Raw genomic sequence first — 21,672 nt, 5'->3', positions numbered from 1 at the left:
CAAGAACCACTTTGCTAAGCTAATTTAATGTGGACGGATCTCATAAATCTGGTAGGTTTTTGAAGGCAAAAGTTAAAAGGTTCTAATTTTGTTTATGAAATGTTGCCCTCATGGAGACAGGGAGTACTGTTTTCATAAATTATGAAAGATTTCCTGTTTTTTCATTACTGATTACCACAGTGTCTACCAAATACTTCTTATGTAATATGAATTAATATTAGTCTACTAAATATTTTATGGCCAGTGGCATATTTATGACCGTGTCCATAATTTTCAAAAAATGTCAGCCGTTTTTCAGAATGGTTTCATCACATTCTTACATGAGTGTGCAAGAAGAATTCCGAATATCAACAAATGCTTCCTACACATAACCCCTCCTTTATCACGAATCACTAAGTGAATGTAATTGAGTCCGCAATCAAGCTATCCATTCAAGATATTGAATCATCCATTGAAGACAGTCCCATACGTTCTATATTGGATTTAAATCTGGAACTTGGCTGCCCAATTTAAATGTCCTACCTCGTGTTCCTCATACCATTTGAAAGACTGTGACATTTGTAATCCTGGAATAAGGGAGTATCATTTCGATACTCCCTCATGAGTATCCCTCCAATGTTCAGTAAAAGGCATAGCCTGATCATCCGATACTTATATAGCCTGCCGGATTCATCTTGGTTGGTACTCCAAGTAAGGTACTCACTTCATAATACTTAAAATATCCCCAAAGCTTCGCTGACCCACCATTAGCTTGCACAGCAACTCGCACATAGGCTGGATGTAATGCCTCACTGCTTCTTGGTGCCTACCATCATTACAGTACAGGAAAAATTTGGATCCGTCAAACCAAATTAAAACATTCCAGTTATTTTTTGAATAGCTGTTAACATTGATCTTTTTCAGAGACTCTACTCCAGATATCTATGTAATTATGCAATTCTCTTCGCAGTAATCTTCTAGAAATCGGCTTATGAAGTCCTTGGTTAACTGTTTGCAGCAGTTCTTGTCTTGTTTGAAATCGCCTTTCATTTCCTAGACGCCATAATTGTCACAGATCACCTTTCGACCACAGTTCTCCCACTGATTTCTGGTTGACTTTGATCACAAATTAACGGCATCATTACTTAAAAATTCGTATTGCTGTTCTTTCTTAAAAACCATAAAATTCAGCTACTTCTTTAATAGGATGTCCTTTAGGTATGTCAAACGCTACAACTACGTTTTTTGACTCACTGAAATCCTTTCTGCATCTCATCTTTCAGATATACGTGCTATCTTTTCAGATATACGTGCCCTAAATACCACAATAATACCACTAGTGAATAAATCGCTAGCACTACCAGTGCTAGCGATTTATTCACTCCAATAAACAGAACAAATTAGTTTCTGTTTATTGGAGTGAATCGGATAATTCGAGTGTTTGGTAATCTTGGTCTTCTTCTTCGTCTTCAAGATCAAAAACTTGAAACTGTAGTCCAGTGAAGTTCGTTTTAAAATGTTGCCTAAGATAAAGCACTTTTAATTAAACTTTATTATAAAAATAACGACAGGTGTTATTGCGGTCTTTAGAGCGTATCAAAAACAGAAAAATCCCTCAAGGCTTATTCATAGAACAATGTTAAATATTGTAAAACTTTTCGAACAAGGCCACCTAATTCCTAAGCCAGTGGTTATTCGTTAGCGTCAAAAGAAGTCACTCAAAGAGTTGATGAGTTGCAAGCCGATCAAATTCGTTCAGATCATTTAGTGATCACCATACATCTCATACGACTGTTGTTCCTGGAGCACGTACTTAAATCCTTAAAGATATGGCATTAAAGCTTCAAGTATCTCCACCTGTTTTCCTATAATCAAACAACTGCATCGATTTGAATTCCAATACAGTACTATGAAAGCCATCGTAATTTCGCCCAGTGGTAGGTTTGAGAATTTGGACTATAGAAAACGTGTACCTTATGTTTATGAGCTTATGGTACATAAGGTACTTGAGCTTCTGCACCTTGAAGAATCGCTTCACCTTAAAGGTTACAGCACACACTATTATTGGTCCCTTTTCTTTCAAGGTTATGTGAAACGTCCACAATGTCCGATCTAATACCAGCAGACTTTTGTTTGTGAGGACATCTGAAACATCGTGTTTACGGAGATTCCCTTCAACCTTTTCAGGTTTGAAGGACGTAATCCATCAAAAGGTAGTGAGCATTCCATCAGAAATTTTGAAAGCCGCTATGGAGAACACAATGCTTTGTCTTGATTGCTTATTTAGAAAATAATGATGGACGCTGGAGATTTGATCGTTGACAAAGACTGGAGAAAAATTTTCCTTTGTGTTATTTTTCTAAATTAATCACCTTGGCTTGTGCATCCCAATAGTGGTGGAATTTCGAAAAAAGTTATTTTGTTCTTTGGTCGTGGAAGACATATCTCTGTCCTCTTCGTATGGTTCTGGACTTGGAATTGATTAACAACACCTGAGTTACATCATACCTTTGAGAGACCTCTTTAACCTACCAATGGCTCTTCGAGTCATGTAATGACTCACCCAGAGTGAGGACATCATTCAGTAATAAATTTTAAGAATGGAAATTCCGTTCTTGAAATTTATTGAAGCCAAAGAATGGGAATTAATACTCCCAGCACTAATCAGTAATCTTGTTCTTTGAGTGAGAAGTTTATGTTCTGCATGAGCTACTCAAGAAGTTCAAGCTATTTTTGTCTGTTCATGATCCTATTTACATAATGTAATGTTTTTTTTTCCTTTATTTAATAAAAGTTTATTTATTTATATTTTTCATACAAGGGGTGAAAATTAACTCCATTAAACGCTTTTTCCTTTTTCTGTTTTTAAAGCAAACAAGCAGACACATTTTAGTAATATTTACTCATTTCATTTTATCTACTTAGTTTTTTCCTGATGGGATACGCAGAGCCTTACATATTCAAAATAATACCTTTAGTTTGAATAAAACTAAAGGTATTATTGCACAGCTGTTACTTCTTGAAGTGTGGAATAACACTTCCGGGTCTGTCTTCCCAACTTGTTCCTATTCTGACAAGTCCAAATCCGGGCAAAACTTCAAGACCCAATCTACAGTTAAAGAAAATAAGAAAAATTCATAAATAATTTAAGAGAACAAGTAATGCTGAAAAATATTTAAAATAATCAATGTTTAATCTTAGTCCTCTTTGCCTCATGGGCAGCACAGTTGGTATAATCATCACCGTCCTCCCCACACCAGGTGGAAAAGACCTAAGTTTTGAATCCCGTCAATTGTGGTTGCTGACGAGCCTAAAACCTTACAACATCTTCTTCCTTCTCCTCTTCGCACATTCTAACAGTTCTTCTACAGACAACTCCTCTTCGTGACTGTTTACAATTCCTATGGTAGCATCAGGCTGGTGGTCACTGAAGCCTTCGCCACCAAGCCATCTCCGAAGTGCTATCAATTCAGCGATATCTTCCACAACTGTTTCTTAGATGTCCACTGCTGGTTGCTGCACGTGAACGCATTCCGGCCACATTATTTTCCAACAAGCATTTTTTTTTGTGTGGTGTTTTACTGGAACAGGCTTCTAGGGTAATTCCCAATTATCCTATTCACCAGATTCATCATTCAATTCTGAAGGCCTGTCTGGAAACTGGATTGGGAATTGGCATGCCTTCATTGAATGGCACTGGAGATGATTGTTATGATATACCCCAGCTTTTTGATCCTGAGACTTTTTAAACTTTAATATAACGGGTCGATTTGCATGCTATGCGGGCCAAAAATCCATACATAACTCATGGGGGAACCTCACTCCATTCGCTCGTAATTGGCTAACTCCGGCCCCGATTAAAAGTATACAACTCCTCACTTTTCTGCAGAAGATTCGAACCCAAACCTCTCCAAACCACTAGACTGTCACGCTAGAAAAATATAATCGATTCTTCTATTAATTAAAGCTATTAATTAAAATCAGGATATTATTTATTCTTTTACTTTCCTAAAACCGGTGCACTAAGAAGTTTTATAATAAGTACACTCACCTCGATTTTCCAGATTCCTTTCTCATTAATCTAAAGTTGAAGATGCTTCTATAAAAGAGAATAACATAATTAATATTATGTTATTAATAAATAAGATGTAATTACATCTTGTTATATGATTTATTAAATAACGTTTATTTCAGCTAATCTTAGAAGTTTAAACAACGTTCTGCGCATAAAACAAAGGACAAGAGATTATTTCAAATGTCTTAAGTTTCACGATCAAAGAGTCAGAAGCAGAAACTTTTATTCTTTCAGTAAAACAGGTTCAAATTGATAAGTTTGATAAAAGCGCTAATAAGAGAAAAATTTTGGTTGGAAAGCATCACATACAAAATCAAATAATTAATTATTTAAAAAATACACTAAGATAATGTGCCGAAGTAACTAAGGCCATAAGGAGTCAGTGCATTGCACCTGTAAATTGCATGTATTTTGTGGTTGATTTGTTTATTGGCTGGGCGAAAAACCCAGGTTTCCGAGAGTAAAAACCATGCACCCCTCTCAGCTGAGACCGACTAACTCAATAATGGTTGCTTTATAATTGAATTAAATTAATAATTATTATACTAAGTTGATAATTAATTATTAATATTAATAATTATTAAACATCAGAGATTAAACATTTTTCACCTGTTTTGGTAAATATTTTTATTTGCTAAAATAGTAATTCACCACTTCATAATACCTTCTATACCCATGACCTTGAAATGGGATCATCTATCGCTGAAGGTCAATCGACAATCTATCTGAAAAACGGCTTTATTTTAATTTTGGCTAAATAGACATTTCTTCTTCTTTTTTTTTTTTTTTTGTTTTTATATCTGCCTTGAATCTATTTAAGCTATCAACTTCTAATTTCTTTAATTTAATTTGAACCCCTTATGTAAAATGCCATAAATAATAAAACACTGCAAACTATTAATAAAATATAAAATATAAATTAATTTAGTTCAAATTTCTAGTAATAGATGGCGGTACAGTGATATCTAAAATTAAAGTATTGGGATTCATAATAATCATAAATGGCTCACTTTCAACAACTCAACTTCCTTTGAGTGGATGACTAATACGAACAATTGCTGTCCTCTATTCAAGGGCAATCATTCGAGTGTGGAAAATAAAAACAGATCCAGGAAATGATGAAAGTTGATGGATTTATTTTTCCTATTTTTCCTACAATAACAGATCAGTACTTACGGGATATCAATGTCGACACCATAGGGTTTTGCTCTGAATCCACCGCGTCCAGTGTCTTCGTCATCATCATCGGTGTCGCCATTTTTACTACCTCGTCTTCCGTTATTTGTTTCGTTTTCTTCCGAATACTCGGGATCAGCATTAGCTTCGACTTCGGCAGGTTTTGCTTGAAGCTCCACAAGCAGCACCAACAAGAAACAGGACAGAAGGAAAACAGTCTTCATGGTCGAATCTAAGTAGTAAAAGAGTAATAACGCGGCTGTTGTAAAAATATGTTTATTTATATCATTTGAAATTACAAAATTCGCCTCAGTATACACTACGGGATAAAAGCAATGGGATTACCAGCATCAAAATCAGTTACAGGATTAATATACGATTATTAATCGCATAATTAATAAATAATGGATAACATGATTGATAATCGATCGATATTGATAACTAAGCCATTGTTTAGGTGAAAACAAAGTAAAAGAGAAACGTTAATAATTTGAAAATTAAAAATCGAAAAGAAAGAAATCGTGAATCGCTTTTGAACAGAAGAATTCATTAGGCTAATATAAAAATATTAAAATAGGGGCGCATTCAAATATCTCTAATTCCAGCAAAAAAGTCACGCAACTAATTTGGCAACGTTTCTGGATTCTCCGTGTAATCTTTTGTTATCACAGGAACATTCTACTGCCTCAAAAGATCGACGCCAACTACTCTGCACTAAGGATTTGTATTATTTCTAAGTTAAAAGAGCGGGCTGGTGATTAGACCACTCCAAGATCATCAGTATTCCCTCATCAATGATGAGGAAGATTAAGTATCACCTTAAGACCACCCGAACACTAATTTATGAACCATGTGAATTATATCCGTAAATTGCGTGTATTCTCTGGTCGACTTGTTTTTCTAAAAGCAAAACCCAAGTTTCGGGGAGAGGGGAACCTTGCTGTTCACGCCTGAGACCGACACTCAGCCACGAAGTGAAAAAAGCCCATAAAAGTTTCTCGAGTCATTGATGGGACTCGAAACCGAAATTTCCCACACGGTGTGGGAAGGACGGTAATTATAATCACTGGTACTACCCGCGAGGACCATTAAGGAACGTTAGAAAGAATAGGGAAAAGGTCTCCAGCATTCAGTCTGTGGCACTCCACTTACCAAGCCAATTCATTGTGAAGAATGCCGATTTCTGGCCACGCTCCAAACGTCCTCCTTACATCATTTGAGATAGTCCCAAAACCACTCAAGCATTTTCCCTGTAATCCCAATTTTTTTCCACTTTATTCAACAACTTTTTTTGGGGGTACCTACTGGTCAAGCAGGAACTTTCGTTCAGAAACACATTCTGCACTCTCTTTTGGAGTCATTCTTATCGCGATCTTGTCTTGTACTCCATGACGGCTACAGCTGAAGTCCCACATGGCAGGGGTATAGGGATAAAACCCGATTTGATATATCTCCTCTAGGCAAAGGATTAAGTATCCAAAGTATTTAAATTTCTCCGAATTAAAGGTGAGACTGTAAAATTTCTCATATACCAAGGGCGTTGTCCCAGTCTTACACGTGCATGTAATCCGTCCTTCCTATTTGAGTACAGCATGTACGCCCACTGGTCAAAAATTACAAACTTTTGTATTAAGACAGTCATAAATATAAGAAATGAGAATATTTGACTCATTGAGTATAAAGACTGCACAGGCTGTTCGACTACAGTAATCTGAAACAAAAATGGAGAAAACCCGTGAACCATTAGATTTTTGTAAAAGGTCTTATTGTGGTACACGTTTAGCAGGAGCCACGATTCAAGAAACGAAAGATGTAACAGGTTTACGAAAAACATCCATCTCAAAGGTTTATAACGACTGGAAAGCAAGCGGTTCGTCCACATTTGAAAGGCGTAAATGTAGTAGAAAAACAATACTTCAAAATCGAAGCCGTCATACTCTAAGGAGGACCGTATGGAAAAATGAGCATCCAGCGTCTGTGTAGAAAATAACATCTAATTCAATCGAGCCCAGAACTGCCCTATTTCAACCCGCAACATGCTCAGAGAATTGCAGAAATTGGGTATTGGCAGTTGCCTGCCTATTCGGAAGCCACTTGTTTCAGAGAAAAACAGAAAAATCTGCTTGCAGTGGTTCTGAGAAAATCGTAATCGGGCAGTGGAACAATGCAAGACGGTCATGTGGCCAGATGAATCACGACACAGTTTGTTTTGTACTGATGGTAGGCAGAGTGTGGCGAGAACCTCACGAAGTCATAGACCCTTCTTGCCTTGTTAAGACAACCTCAAGCATCTGGAGGCGGTATCGTGGTATGGGGAATGTTTTGTTGGCACGGACTAGGTCTTTTGAAGGTCGAATGTCATCCAGGAAGTACCAGAGAATTTTGTATCAGATCTACGGCACCTTGCAATGTGCAAATGACTGTAAATTACACGTTATGCCGAAGGTGATGGCCACTTTATGGATGACAATGCAACAACGCATTGTGCCAGAATCGAGCAACAGTTCGAAGAACATGACACGGATTTCCAATCAACATCTTCCCTGTTTCCCACATTCAACTGATCTTAACCCTATTGAGAGTTATGTTGGAGAGAGCTGTTCGTCAACGAAGTCCTCTTCCCTCAACTTTGTCGAGGCTACGCGATATTATGCTGGAAGAATGGTTACGATAAAACCAAAACGCACCAAAACAACTTTCAGAATCCATGCTGCACTAGCATACTTGCTGTTATTCGAAACGAAGGTGGCCCGATTCGATACTGAATAAAAGTTCGTTTTGTTTTTTTGGCCAGTGTGTGTAGTAAATATTATCTGCATATGCAAGAAAAGATGAAACTGGAACCTTCCCGAATGGCAGAAACATCTTTTAATGTATGCAGAAGATATACTGTTGTGTAAAAGAACCAGTCAGGTTTTCACCTGTAGCTTCTCATAGGAGTGGACTGGATATGGGAAAGCATATCAAAGGAACCTCGTGAGGTACAGAAATGATGAAGGAAACAACAACGGAAACAAAACGGTACAGAGGGACTTTATTCAAAAATGGCAACATAGCACTGGCTGTCGTGATACAGATGCATCACTGCCGAAGATGGAACAAAGGGAAGAGGTAGTCCTCAGTAGGAGATATGGCCATTCCTAATGTCGATTGCAGTCTTTGCGCCATACTTAGAACAATGTTGTTGATAAGTTCTTGCGGTAACATAGTCCATTCCTCTGTCAGAGCCATCTTCAGCTGGTGAACATTTTCTGGTGGGTGTGGAAGTGCCGCTAGGCGTCTCCCCAGAGCGTCCCATATGTGTTCGATGGGATTCAGACCGCTGGAACGGGCAGGCCAATCCATACGAACAATGTCCTCACTTTCCAAAAGCATATCAACAGCTGCAGTGCGATGGGGTGTGGTGTTATCATCCATAAACACGAACTCGGGGCCAATGGCACCTCGGAACAGATGCACATGGGGAAGAATTACCTCAGTACAATAGTGTGCACCGGTTACAGTACCGCCTTCGAGTATCTGGAGTTGTGTACATCCATCCAAGACAACGCCTTCCCAGACTAGAACACCTCGACCGCCATATCGATCCCTTTCAGTGATCTTTGCGGAGTGATACCGTGTGCCAACTTCTCGCCAGATTAGTTGACGTCCAGAATCGTTGCTGAGACTGAATCTACTCTCATCAGTAAAGAGTACCCTAAGTATTCACAAAATTCTTCAGACTTCATTAATTTCATCTGGCGGTAGAACTGATCAAAATAACCATTCAATAAATATCGAGAAACGTAATCTATAAGTATTAACGTGTATAGGTCCAAGAAAGAAATTCGCACGATTTAATTACTCATTAAACCATCAACTGATTAATAGATTATATTCTGTTTATTTTATAAAACATTTCTCAATATTCTTGACACTTAAAAAAATCATTGGATAGAGGGAAATTTTAATTTTAATTAGAGCGCTTCACTTCTGTAGGTGGCAAACCATGAATCGCTGAGAGATGAAATTGGAACAGTTGATATCTGAAACTATTTATTTATTTATTTTTTTTTTTTTGTGCACCCATCGTTTCAAAATTGTCTATAACTCTGTTTATTAAGAAGTGGATTGTAGGAACTTTGCCTTTAGCCAGTGAGTTTTCAGAAGGCTTTTGAAATTCTCTAAGACATGGTTTGAAGAAATTCAAAAGCCTGCTAGGTATGGTCAGTGTTAATCCTCTTGTACATTATAGTTATACTCTTATTACCTTATACATTTATGTATAAGGTGATTAAGTAGTCTTTGTAGTAACCATATGATACTAATGGATATATCTTTGAATATTCCAAATAGAAATAACAGAAATAGAATCTTATTTCTATAAAACTTCAAAAACTGATTATGGCAATATAATTCAAGCAATATTTTACTTCATTGATAAATACAATTTTTCTGTACATCTAGCAAAAAGGATTCTTCTGTTCCTATGCTTATCTTCAACGACACTCAGCTTTCTAGACAAGATCACATGTCTCTGTTAAAGATTTTTTTGACTACTTCTTTCTCTTGGCATAAGCACATTACAAATATTGCTTTTTCTACAGCTGAAAAACAGGGTTTTCTCTTTGGTTCTCGGCGTTACTTTTCTTCCAAACAGCTGTTCACTCTGTACAAATCGCAAATCCGCCCTACCATAGGATATTGTTCCCACATCTGAGGCCCTGTCTTAATAACATCCTTCAGGCTTCTAAACTCCATTCAAAAGAGGGCAGTTAGGTTAATTAATGACTCATCTCTAACAGAGTCTCTCCACTCTCTATCTCATATATGTTCTGTTCCTGCTGCAGGCCTTTTCTATAGATACCTCCACGGGCACTGTTCTGAATTGGCTTCTATCTATAATTCCCCTTCTCTCTTCCAAATCAGAGTGAATACGTGTTGCAACCAGTCAACGTCCATTTACTGTCTAATTACAATCTACAGAAATTCAAGTCTAATGTCAATAAGTATCTTCTTTCAATTTCTCAGCCTTCAACTGCTGCACGGAACTAAGTACTGTAGGCTTTGATACCTTTCGTGTTTGGGGTCTTCATAATAATAATAAACTTTATTCTAGGATTTCTGCAGGTAATGTATCCATACTTCGCAACTATCCAAAAAAACTTTCCATCGAGGGAGTTTTTCTAGTCATCTCTCCTGTCTGGGCAGGGATAGACAATACCATTCCAAATCTTGGATGTTCTTAGTGAAATGTCTGTGTTATTCAAATATTTTAAGTACTGTGTTAAAATACTATGAATTACGAGACATTAACTTTTTGTTTGGCGTTTAACATATGCCAGGTGAGTAACAGAATCCATCTTTCTTCTAGGCAACTCTCATTCCCACGTGGTGTCTGTGAGACGCCATAGACAAGTGTTTAAAGTTGTCATAATGTTTTGATTTCGCCGGATAAACACAAACAGCTGGTAAAAATAGAGTTCACGTTGCGCCTAACAGACACCACGTGAGCATTTGAGTTTCAATGTGAGATAAATGACCTTGAAAATTCTACAAAAATACCATAAAGCATTCTTTATTATTGTTATTGAGTTATCTCATTTCTTTGCGTTTGATGTTTTTTAACTGGGTTTAGCATATCATAATTAATAGATCACCAAATTAGAAGAAATCGTAGTTAATAGATCAATTAAATTTCAATTCATTAAAAAAAAAAGTTAAAGAAAATAAAAAATACAAAAAAATGATAGAAAATAAACTTTGTCAGATCATGCTAATAAATTCGCACACGAAGTTCAAATTTACATCTTTGCACAACATGGAAAACCTCTGGATGTTGCGTGTATCGTTCGCACTATCGATTTTAAGATAACCATCACTGCAAATGTCACAGAGGCACGGTTAAAGGCCTTCGTGGGGTAGCACAGTGATGCTCTCAGAAGACGAGTTCGCCCATATGAAATGGCTAGCAAGATCCACAAACTTCACTCCAATAGAGCATGGCTAAGATGCTTTAGGCAGGAGATTGACAGTTGCAGGTCCCTCCTAGAAACCTCATTGAGCTTACGTCAGCCCTCACCTAAGACGAGAACAGGTACTTTAGGCACAAATTAACATCTCGTTCTCAGCATGAGGAATCGATGTCACACTTATGTTGCCATCCATGGTGATCATATCCCTTATTAGAGTACGTTTCTTCGGCAAGCCATTTTGACCATTCATAATTAATGTCATCAAATGGGTAGTGTCCAAAGAGATTTATGTGTTCAAAGGAAAAGAGGGGGACTTCAATTTCAAGAGAGGGGTTCATCATGGATTGAGATATTTCTTGTATCTGTTAAATGGAAAGATAACTGTAAACCTGCTAGACACGAGTTCATTATTGGACGTATTCAAGGGCTTTCACGTTTTACGTATATCAATGATTGGGCAAAAGAAAAAAAAGCATGGGACAGTTACAATGTATGTAATAAAACCAAGAGGGCTAAAAATGGAGACAAAGAGTCGTACAGAGTACGAAAAGGATGAGAGTGAATCAGAGAAGTCCCTTACTTAATCAAACTGGAAAAGTCATAGAAAGTCCAGTATAAATGGCAGACGAGTTGAATAGGTATTTTGCAATGATCTTTATATTTGAAAGGCCATTGCGCACCACGCGGGACGAGTGAAAAGGAGTTAGACTGCTGTATAATAAGTGATATATCAATTCGGAGTGAAGGGTATCTGTCGAAAACTTCTGAAGCTCAGCAAGGTATGGTTTTAGAAGTGAATGGTATGCATCCTGTTATATTTTAAAAAAAAAAGGCTGCGTGTGGTACACCATCCCGTTTAGGATGTTAATGAGATCACCATTAGACTTCCGGGGAGATCGTCTGGATTGGAGATGAGTTAATGTCTCCTCAATCCGCAAAGGAGATGCGAAAGACGTGATGGGCAACTACAGACTAGCGAGTTCCACTTCAGTGGTGGACAAGATCATGGAGTGAGCGGTTAAAGATACAATGCTGGACCATCTCGATAGGAATACTATCCTTAATGGATTACGGCATGGGTTCATGACGGGGAAGTCTTGCCTGACCAGTTTAGTTAATTATTATAACGAAGTCACAAAACAGTTGGTGCAAGACACAACTTGGGCATTATTTACCTTGACTTCAGTAAAGCTTTTGTTACAGTTTCCCCAAGAAAGGCTATTACATAAACTAGCAAATTGAAGTTAATGGAAAGATCCTTCGCTGGATGAAGAGCTGGCAAAAAAGGTAGGAGAGAGAGGTTAGTCATGAATGGATATACCTCAGGGTGGACAAGTGAGTCTCTTAGGGTTCAGTATTGGGGGCGCTTCTGATTCTTCCTCCACTAATGACATTAATGAAGTAGTGAAACTTCTCATGCACTCGGTTGTCAAGGTCAGCTGATTATTTAAAGGATGGTTAACGAACGGGACCAGGCTATTTTGCTTCAGAATGACTTAGATCAGTTCAACTGAAGTTAATGGTTCTGAATGTAAAGTTTTGCACCTAGAGAACTAATGCAGGAATTACTTACAAGCTGGGGGCGGAGTTAAAAGTGATTCAAGACGAAAAACACTTTGAGGTTACAATTCAGTCAAACATTAAATTTTCCACTCAATGTAGACAGGCAGTTAGGAAAGTACGTTGTGTCTTCTCAACGATATATATGACCTTCGCGAATAGGGAAAATGACTTCATCTTCCCTTTGTACAAAATGACGGTGAGAGAGCATTTAGAATACGGTGTTCAGGTCTGGAAACAATGCTTGAAGAAAGAAAAAGAACTTCTAGAAATGGTTCAAAGAAGAGTTACCAGATTGTTGGGGGGGTAATAATCGATGTCCATATGAAGAACGGCTTGGAAAGTGCGACATGCGAGAATTGGCAACTAGATGCATTAGGTAAGCATATATCGGGGTATAAGATCTGAAGGGAATCAGCAAAATAATGGGGAAGGTATATTTTTACTGGCAGAAGAAAGAAGAACCAGGGGTCACAAATACAAAAATTTCAACAGGAACAGAAGGAAATGGATCTCGTACCATTTAATTTCTAGCCGAGTGTTGTACATCATTGGAATGAATTGCATACAACAGTAGTCGAAGCAGAGAGTTTGGTAAAGTTCAAAGCGAAATTGGATGTGCACGTTTTGGAGACGGGAAACGGTATGAAGCATAGAAAAAAATTTCCTGTTTATTTTAAAATGACTCTTATTTGGAGGAAGATTTTAATAAGCGAAAATTTATACTTTATATTGTTTATTTTGTAACTTAATAAAGAGCAATATATTTCACTTTGTGTAATTACAGATTTAAATTTGAATTTGCTTAAACATTAAATAAACTGAGCCAATTCTCTGTAATCATTAACGATAAAACCAGAGTCGTATTGCAATCTGTCTTTCAGTTCCTTATTGAAAGTATTGTCTATGGCCCACATAGCCGTAATAATATTTAACGTATATGACTTAATTAATCGCTTTTGTCTTTAATTATATTTCTTTTATCATTATATTTCAAATGTGTTGTTATTCATGAAGTGTTATCTTATCGTTCTACTACAGTGTTATTTTTATTACTTTTTTATTCAAACAGCATGATACTACTTTCCTTCTCCCCACTATTTGTGACAGTGAATCATTCAAATAATAAATTATCATCGTTCCTAATCGATTTGGTAATTCGATTTCTCTGCAGATCGAAACAAAAAAAAGACGAATTGCGTGTACCCACGCTACAGATAGGAACCTGTGGTCCTGGTCCTATCTGTGGTCCAGGTACATACAATAAAAAAGGTCATTTGTAACCAGTCCCAGACTCTCTAAATTCTGTGTATTTATTTTTTATTTACAGAAATAATGTGTTCCTGTTCAAACTTATAGCTAGCGTTTTTCTATTCTTTCAAAACATTCCTTTGTGGGCTATCTAACCGTCTTTTTGTTATTATAAATAATAATTACAAAAACAATTTCTCTACGATTTATTTGCTTAATTTTTTTGTAAGGGATCCCAAGTATTTGTTTATCTACAAAGCTCCTTACTATACTTAAAAAAAAAAACAATAATTTAATTGTAAATTACATTCTCATTATGAGGTAAAAGTAGGTCAGCAGGGCCCTCCAGCTAAGAAAAGCATTCATTTACTAAAACAGCACGTTTATTAATTAATAATTATTAAATCACCCTCCTTAAGATGATTATTGAAAATGTAAATGAACGCGAACTATTAAACTCTATAATAATTCCCAAAAATCAAACTTGAATACAGTGTATACAAAACAATTCAACTCAGATAAATAAAAACCAAAAACCCTGTGTACAACAACAGCCTTACCTTTTTGGCCAATGCTTCCTCCCAACTTCTCTTTCAATTATGTGCTCACTTTACCCCAAGTAATCAAAATTACTTTTCCTGACAAGTCTAACAACGCCCTCTACAGTAAAATATTGCGTCAAGGTTATAGGAAGTCTTAATTTTGCTACTCGACGATGCTAAACACATTTAGTAAATACTGCTCTTTCCACTGCCCACAGGTAATAAGCAAAAGGTGCCCAGGCTACAAGGAAAATAAATTTTCTTTGTTCTTTAGAATATTTTCAGAATTTCCTTGACGTCAAAGTTGTCAACAGGTGCGTCATCCATCAATGTCTAGACAATAGTCATTCAATTGTTTGAGAATTAATATATATACTAGACAAACATACACAAAGCTATTAGTAATGTCATATTATTATGTTTTAACTAAATTACTGTATTTAAAATATAGCTCGCTAGATGGCGCCCTAGTAGGGGCGCCATCTCATTTTCACGAATTTAGTCAAGAATATGATTAATATATTATTTTACTCCATTACTTGAAACATAATTAACACATACTTTTAATATTTTACAAAAACACTTGTACTGATATTTAATACAATCGTGACATTGTTTTCTCGTTTGAAGGAATCCGATGCTATGTTCATTTTAAATATACGTGGTGTTGCCTAGCAACCACTGATCACGTGCACTTCAAGTAGTTAACTTAATTTCTGATACGCAAATTGAAGAGTTTTCTCAGCACGCTGATACCAAGTCTAGAAGAAAATTAATGAAAATAATTATTAGTTCGAATAGGCAGAAATCAATTAAAATTATGAGACATAATAATGATATCTAAATTATTATTATTTGTTTTATCTTCAATTCATAATTTCCAATTCATCCCTAACTCAACAATCATACCAATGTAAATTTATGAAAAATTAATTAATGTTTAATTTTTTCAACATTAATGTATTTTTAATCACTGCGTTTTTATTTATAGATTAAAAGTCCATTAAAAACGATATTGGGTTCGTTGGACAATTCAGTTTATTTTAGATTATGGTCTGCTTTATACTTCGAATTATTCAAAAAGGTCGGTCATGTGGTTGACTGGGGATTCGTACTACCCAGTTACAAAACTCTGGATTGTTATTTGAAATAAATAGAATGACAGTTTATTAATAAATAGTGCTGTAGGTGTATAAGTCCCTGAAAGCAATTTTTATTTACAGTTTATGAAAACTCGAATATCAAGGTGTAAAAATGTAACAAAGTATAGATTTGTATTAGCTGTGGTCCATAAAATAGAGTTGCACAATGTGATGAGACCTTACATGTACTAGTTGTGCCATCACACTGGATGTAAAAGACCTGAGTTCGAGTCCCGTCGATAACGTGAAGAATTTTTGGGGGTCTTTTTCACAACGTGGCTGAGTTAGTCGGGTTCAGGCGAGGGTAGCGCGGTTTTTCATCCAGCAAACAGAAAATCGACCACAGAACATACGCAGTTTACAGACAGTATACACGGAGCAATATAGTCTTAGTCGCTGATGCTCCTAAAACCCTATAACAAGAGCAACAACAACAAGCCATTCCACGCATACTCATCTTCTGTGTACATCTACATTTAATTTACTTTCAATTAGTTTTTTTTTTTCAATGTTCATCTGTAACTGGCTGAAGGATGCATTACATTATATTAATTTCCTTATCACCAGCGTCATCTTCTGCAAAGCCAGGAGCAAGAACCCCATTTTATCTATCTTTCCAAAGAGTTGTTGGAGTAGTGCATAGCAAACTCGTTATTTTACTCCATAACGAAATAAATCGCGCTGTATTTATATTTCATTTTAAAAATTCGAAGATGTTTGCTCAGAGTAAACAATCAAACAGATCCTTCCTGATGTAGTTCTTTAAGGAGGAAAACTTGAAATGACACGCCAGTATGCTAATCTGCTTTGAATTTAGAGTGGAAAAAATCCAGAAGACAAAATCATTATTTATTTATTTATCAGTTTAATACAGAAATTTCACCCCTGGACAACAATTTTTCTAGAAGGGGGTTCATTCTCTAACAATTTATGTTCCTCGAGACTGGAATGGCATAGATGACTGATTTTGATATCATGGAAGAATTGCTCAAACACCGATTCAAACTTCTCATCATCCAGTACTCATATAAACACTCTTTTGAAAATCAGGAGATGCAGATGACCAGGTGACGGATACACACATTAAGAGGTATTGTACGAGTAGCTTTTGGTTTGTGATCCTTATTAATTCTTGCTTAAGGCAAGAATTAACAAGGGTCACAGGAAAGTTTTCAGTAATATTGAAATGAAACTGCAACTGGACTGGAGAGTGTTTACTGAAATTTTATCTGCAACCTTTATGTCATGGAAGATAACATCCAACTGACTTTTATTGTGGAATGCCTTTTGCATTTGTTATAATAATAATAATAATAATAATAATAATAATAATAATAATAATATAAAAAAATAAAACCAAATGAGAGAACGACATTACATCTTCTAAGATTCACTAATTAGAGACCTTTATGAGAAAAACCTTTTAAGCATTTTCTTCAATGTTCACTGAGATCTGAACCCCAGTCCTTCCAAATAAGCAACAAATTAGTAAATATCATTACAAGGAGACATTCCAGATACAGGAGTCATTTTTGAAACACTTTGGAATGCAGAAAAATTCAGAAAATATTAATCTAAGTAATAGCAGTTGTTCTGAAAATTTAAAATAGTTATTAACTATCGAAACAACTTACCTGTTTCGGTTTCCGGAATGCAGATTGAGGGAAACTAATTGTCTGTAAGAAAATAATGTAACTCGTTAAATATTTACAATCCAAATAAAATTGCTTCCAATAAGTATTATATGAAAATGATACGAAGTAGTAGGGTTGTAGGGTTTTAGGCGCATCAGCAACTTAGCGATAGATAATAATGTTGTGGAAGAAAACCCGAGTTTAATATTGGTGCAAAATATTGGTGAACATCCGAGTTAGTGTGAGAGTTGCATGGTTTTTTCTCCCGAAAACTCGGATATTCGTCCACGAAATTATTATCAGTAATATTGAAATGAAACACAGCATGCTGTGTTGATAACGAACTTCGGTATATCCATAATTTCAATTTAGCAACGTATAATCCCAAACCCTTTGGTTTGGGATTAAATCCTATATATAAAAAAACATTACTACCAATTTTACTATAAATGAGCTACTCTTGAATTCTGAAGTTTTTGATTTATTCAAGTTAAATTCTTATGAACGAAGAGTAATTACTTACGGAACGTTGATATTTACTGCAAGTGGCTTTGCATTTCCAACTCTGCCTTTCCTGTGCACTATTTTCTGAGTAGGGGGTAGCTTTAAGTTGATTTGTATCGCACTGCTCTCCTTCTGTGCATAGACGCAGATAAGCAAAGCAGCAAAGATGACTATGGTAAAAAATCTTCGATACATTTCTGTGAAATATAGAATTCGATAAGAATTTTTTAATAAAATGATAATAGCCATAGATAACAATAACACATATACCATTTTTAAATAAAATTCCTTCTTACACTTTAACGAAATACAGAATAAAGGGAGTGGCTTACCTTAAACAAAAAGTACCCCTACTTTTGACTTTGAATGTAGCAAGTACTCTGAACTAAAGCTAAGTAACGTATTCTTAGACGGTCTTCGACAACAACTCAATGGAGTCATGGAGTTCTTTGCCCTACTTTTGTTTCTCGCCTGCAGGAGCACTGGATAGTGTAAATGAGAGGTAGTTTCATTTCCATTTTATAACTTGGACATGTTTCGCTAGAGGAAACTTTACCAATAGTATATGCTGAAATTTCAAATTGAATGGCTACAGGTCCATGACATTATACCGTGAATTTTATATTTTATTTTATGCTTTAATAACTTGACGATTTTATAAAAAGACTTCTTCTAATATAGATTTTATTGACCTTGTGTTTTATTACTTATAAACTAGATTTTGGATTTTCAATAAACATAAGGTGGTAACACTCAAATTGGAAGTGCTTTTTATTCGCTTTCCAGACTAGCAACGTAACTGTCGAAACATTGTACAGCAGTTGTATTTACAGCTTCTGCTGATATACTATAATTTGTTTATGGCTTCATAAGGTAGTTTAATAGTAGATGGAGAAGAATCGAAATTCTTTTTTGCGTGAGACTCGTTCCAGGACGAGAAATGCTGCTCTAGTGAGAACTTAGCTTACAATAACGTATTCAGTATCGAAAACAAAATTAGGGGAAAACGAGGCGAATAATCCTGTAGCTGTCCATTGCCAAAAGAGGGACCTTGAAATAAAGAGTCCATGTTGCCTTCCTAAGATTACGACCTTGGAACGACTGCTAAGTTTCAGGAAGTTACATGGAAAGCTAAAGGTTAGTTCACAACGTATGGCCTTCCCCAATTGTTATTTTTATCCTTTCTTTTACTCTAAATTTTTCTTGTAGTGATCTGACTACGAAACATCGAGTAGGAAAAACCCTACTCGATGTTTGGCACAGATTGTGATTATCTGAACTGGTCAATCTCAATATTCCCTGTTTAATCGATAGACAAAATAATGAGATTGTTTTATAATACAGTGCTACGAAAATAAGAAGTATGATTAATAAAATTCAAGTTTCTTACAAATGTAGTTTTAAATAAATTTAAGAGAGCTTCAGTAATCCAGTGATCAAGAAAGCAATCGTCTTACTTATGATGAGTGACATCTTTATTTAAATTCGATTTTTACAAATTTGTCACATAGAAACACGTCATTTCTGTTTCTGAAATAGCGAACTAGCATAAATGCATTCATTTTCTTTCCCTTTTTCTTAAAGACTTATTGGTTATAGGCAATTATTGTATCCTCTCAATATAGGTTGATAACATCCCTAGGTCTACTGCCAGGCCTTTTCTATTTTTACAAGGTCGCGGAGAATTCCAAAATCCATTCTGAAATTTAACAGCAGAAAAACAAAACATCAGAAAAACGAAAGTGGAGCTTAAATAGAATTTTATTATTAGATTATTAGATTTAATGAACTAGGATTATACATTGTATATATAAAAAAGAGATTCATTAAATATATACAATTCCCTATCAAAATATTAGAAATTCTACCTCATTTACATTGACATGGTGAAATGGGAATATATTTAATCACTCAACCTGGATTTGGGAATCGTAATCATTAAATCCCCCACTTCTCTATTAATAAATACTTTTCTAAATAAAGCTTTACAATAATAAATATGTAAATAGAGTTTTAACATAAAATAGAGGAAACTAATAAAGAGGAAACTTACTTGGTTTTTCCGTTCTCCTTTCGGAAGATGGTAAAGTCGAGCACCCCTCTATATCAGAGAATAAAATCACATTAGTAACTGAAAACAAATTATTGTTTTAATTCAACATTAATGTTTGATTGTCATGCAATGTTTTAATGAAGAAATAGCTCTGTCTATCTCTACTGTTTGAGTAAAAATTCAAAAGTAACTTCCTAGACCGATTGCTGTTTCACCCTTTTAACTTTTCAGTGGATTGTTAACACAAATTTGTATTTTTAATAAGCATACTTACGGGATAAGAATATCAAAAGCGTAAGGCTTTCCATTTGCATCAACTGCAACACAATTTGCTTTCACCGAGTTTGGAGGCACTTCTTCTCCTGGTTTAAGAATGACTGGACCATCATCAGAGTTCGCTGGAACTACCACAAGGAACATCACCACGCAACAGAGGAGAATCAGAGTGCGATTAGCCTTTAAATTAGAAGGGAAAAGTAATAAAAATAAATAAATAGAGAATAAAAAACAGTCGTGAATTTTGAAAAATACGATTAATTTTAATTTTAAGAAATTGGAGAAGAAATTCTAAACAAAATTACAATACTTAGTAACATCTACGCGGATTGATACTTCAGCTGACTATTTATCCATTAAAAAACGTCTTAATAATATAGACATCACTGTCATTCTTTTAATATTAGCCAAAAACAAAAATAAATATATCGATAGACTGAGTTGGATTTACCTACCATTGCGAAAAATGAATGACAAAATTAAAAAGCTACTCTGGCTGTTCTCGCAGGGTCAGTTTACACTGATCTGTTCTTCAAAAGAAGATAATATTTATCTCTTTTTTTGTCAAGGGCTTCCGTGTTGTGATGCTACAATCTCAGGTAACTAATCTACCTGCATCTGGGGGATGCTTCCGGATTTAAGGAAGGAAGGAAAACTCTTCCTGTCAGAGGAAGAGGGCTGATCCGAAGGAAAACTGTTCCTATCAGCGGAAGAGAACTGTTCCTGTCAACACAATCTGAGATAAAGCAGGCGGAAGAGGTAAAGGGCAAATCTTTACTAAGTGCTAACCTTTACTAAGGCTATAAGGCATCGGTATGTTTGTAATTCCGAAGTATAGGGGGAGGAGCGTAGAATTTTACGAAAAGCTTTTGGACTCGTACAAGACGTTGATGGATCCTGGAGGATCAGAATGAACCATGAACTTGACCATCTTATTCAGGGTGCAGACATCGTTTTGTGAAGAGCCAGAGACTTTCGTGGTTGGGACATGTTATGAGAATGGATGACAGCAGAACAACTAAGAGTATAATGAAATGGAAACTACTAGTAGGAGGGCGAGAGGAAGACCACGGAAAAGATGGATGGGCGATGTAGAAGAGGACTGAAAGATCTTGAGTTTGAATTCCAGGAGGGCTTATTGGTGGAACATCGTTGAAAAGGGTAAGACCTACCCTGGGTTATAACGCCAGAAGAAGAATAATAAGGAGTAGGTGATTATGACCAGAGTGCTACCCACGAGGGCCAATTAAAGGGTAAAGGAAGGTAAAAATAGCTACTCTAAGAGTAGCAAACTATTACTATACATATTGATAAAAAAAATTATGCTTATCTGGAAGTATTACATCGGATCATCTGACATGCTTAAATTGATGGGTCATTGATAGTGGCAGTTGATTTTCTGTCCTTGCGGGTGGCACAGTGGATAATAACGTCCTCCCACACCGGATGGAAATGGTCTACGTTCGAATCCCGTGTGAGTAATTTTTATGGGTTTTTTTGGCGCTTGAGTCGCTTTGACTTGAACT

At 35.9% G+C, this 21,672-nt stretch overlaps 1 protein-coding gene and 1 long non-coding RNA gene across 2 annotated transcripts; both read right to left on the bottom strand.

Moving 5' to 3' along the window:
• Window positions 1–2,808: 2,808 nt before the first annotated feature.
• Window positions 2,809–14,715, bottom strand: LOC150076969 (uncharacterized). Its single transcript, XM_090386945.1, has 4 exons — window positions 14,556–14,715; window positions 5,231–5,462; window positions 4,031–4,078; window positions 2,809–3,088 (listed from the first exon to the last, which is right to left on the bottom strand). The coding sequence occupies exons 2-4, from the start codon at window positions 5,452–5,454 to the stop codon at window positions 2,992–2,994; spliced, it is 369 nt and encodes a 122-aa protein (XP_090243071.1). The 5' UTR covers window positions 5,455–5,462; window positions 14,556–14,715; the 3' UTR covers window positions 2,809–2,991.
• A 4,612-nt stretch (window positions 14,716–19,327) lies between these two features.
• LOC150076968 (uncharacterized) lies at window positions 19,328–20,663 on the bottom strand. The gene is made up of 4 exons (XR_016547703.1): window positions 20,602–20,663; window positions 20,145–20,326; window positions 19,871–19,918; window positions 19,328–19,516 (listed from the first exon to the last, which is right to left on the bottom strand). It is a non-coding gene; the product is annotated as an uncharacterized LOC150076968 (long non-coding RNA).
• Window positions 20,664–21,672: the final 1,009 nt, after the last annotated feature.

The sequence above is a fragment of the Mastigoproctus giganteus genome, chromosome 12 (genome assembly GCF_048544385.1).
Source record: "Mastigoproctus giganteus isolate SK-2022 chromosome 12, ASM4854438v1, whole genome shotgun sequence".
In the NCBI taxonomy this organism is placed as follows: domain Eukaryota; kingdom Metazoa; phylum Arthropoda; class Arachnida; order Uropygi; family Thelyphonidae; genus Mastigoproctus; species Mastigoproctus giganteus.
The sequence above is the reverse complement of the archived record's forward strand: the minus strand, read 5'-3'. Positions and strand labels throughout refer to the sequence as shown.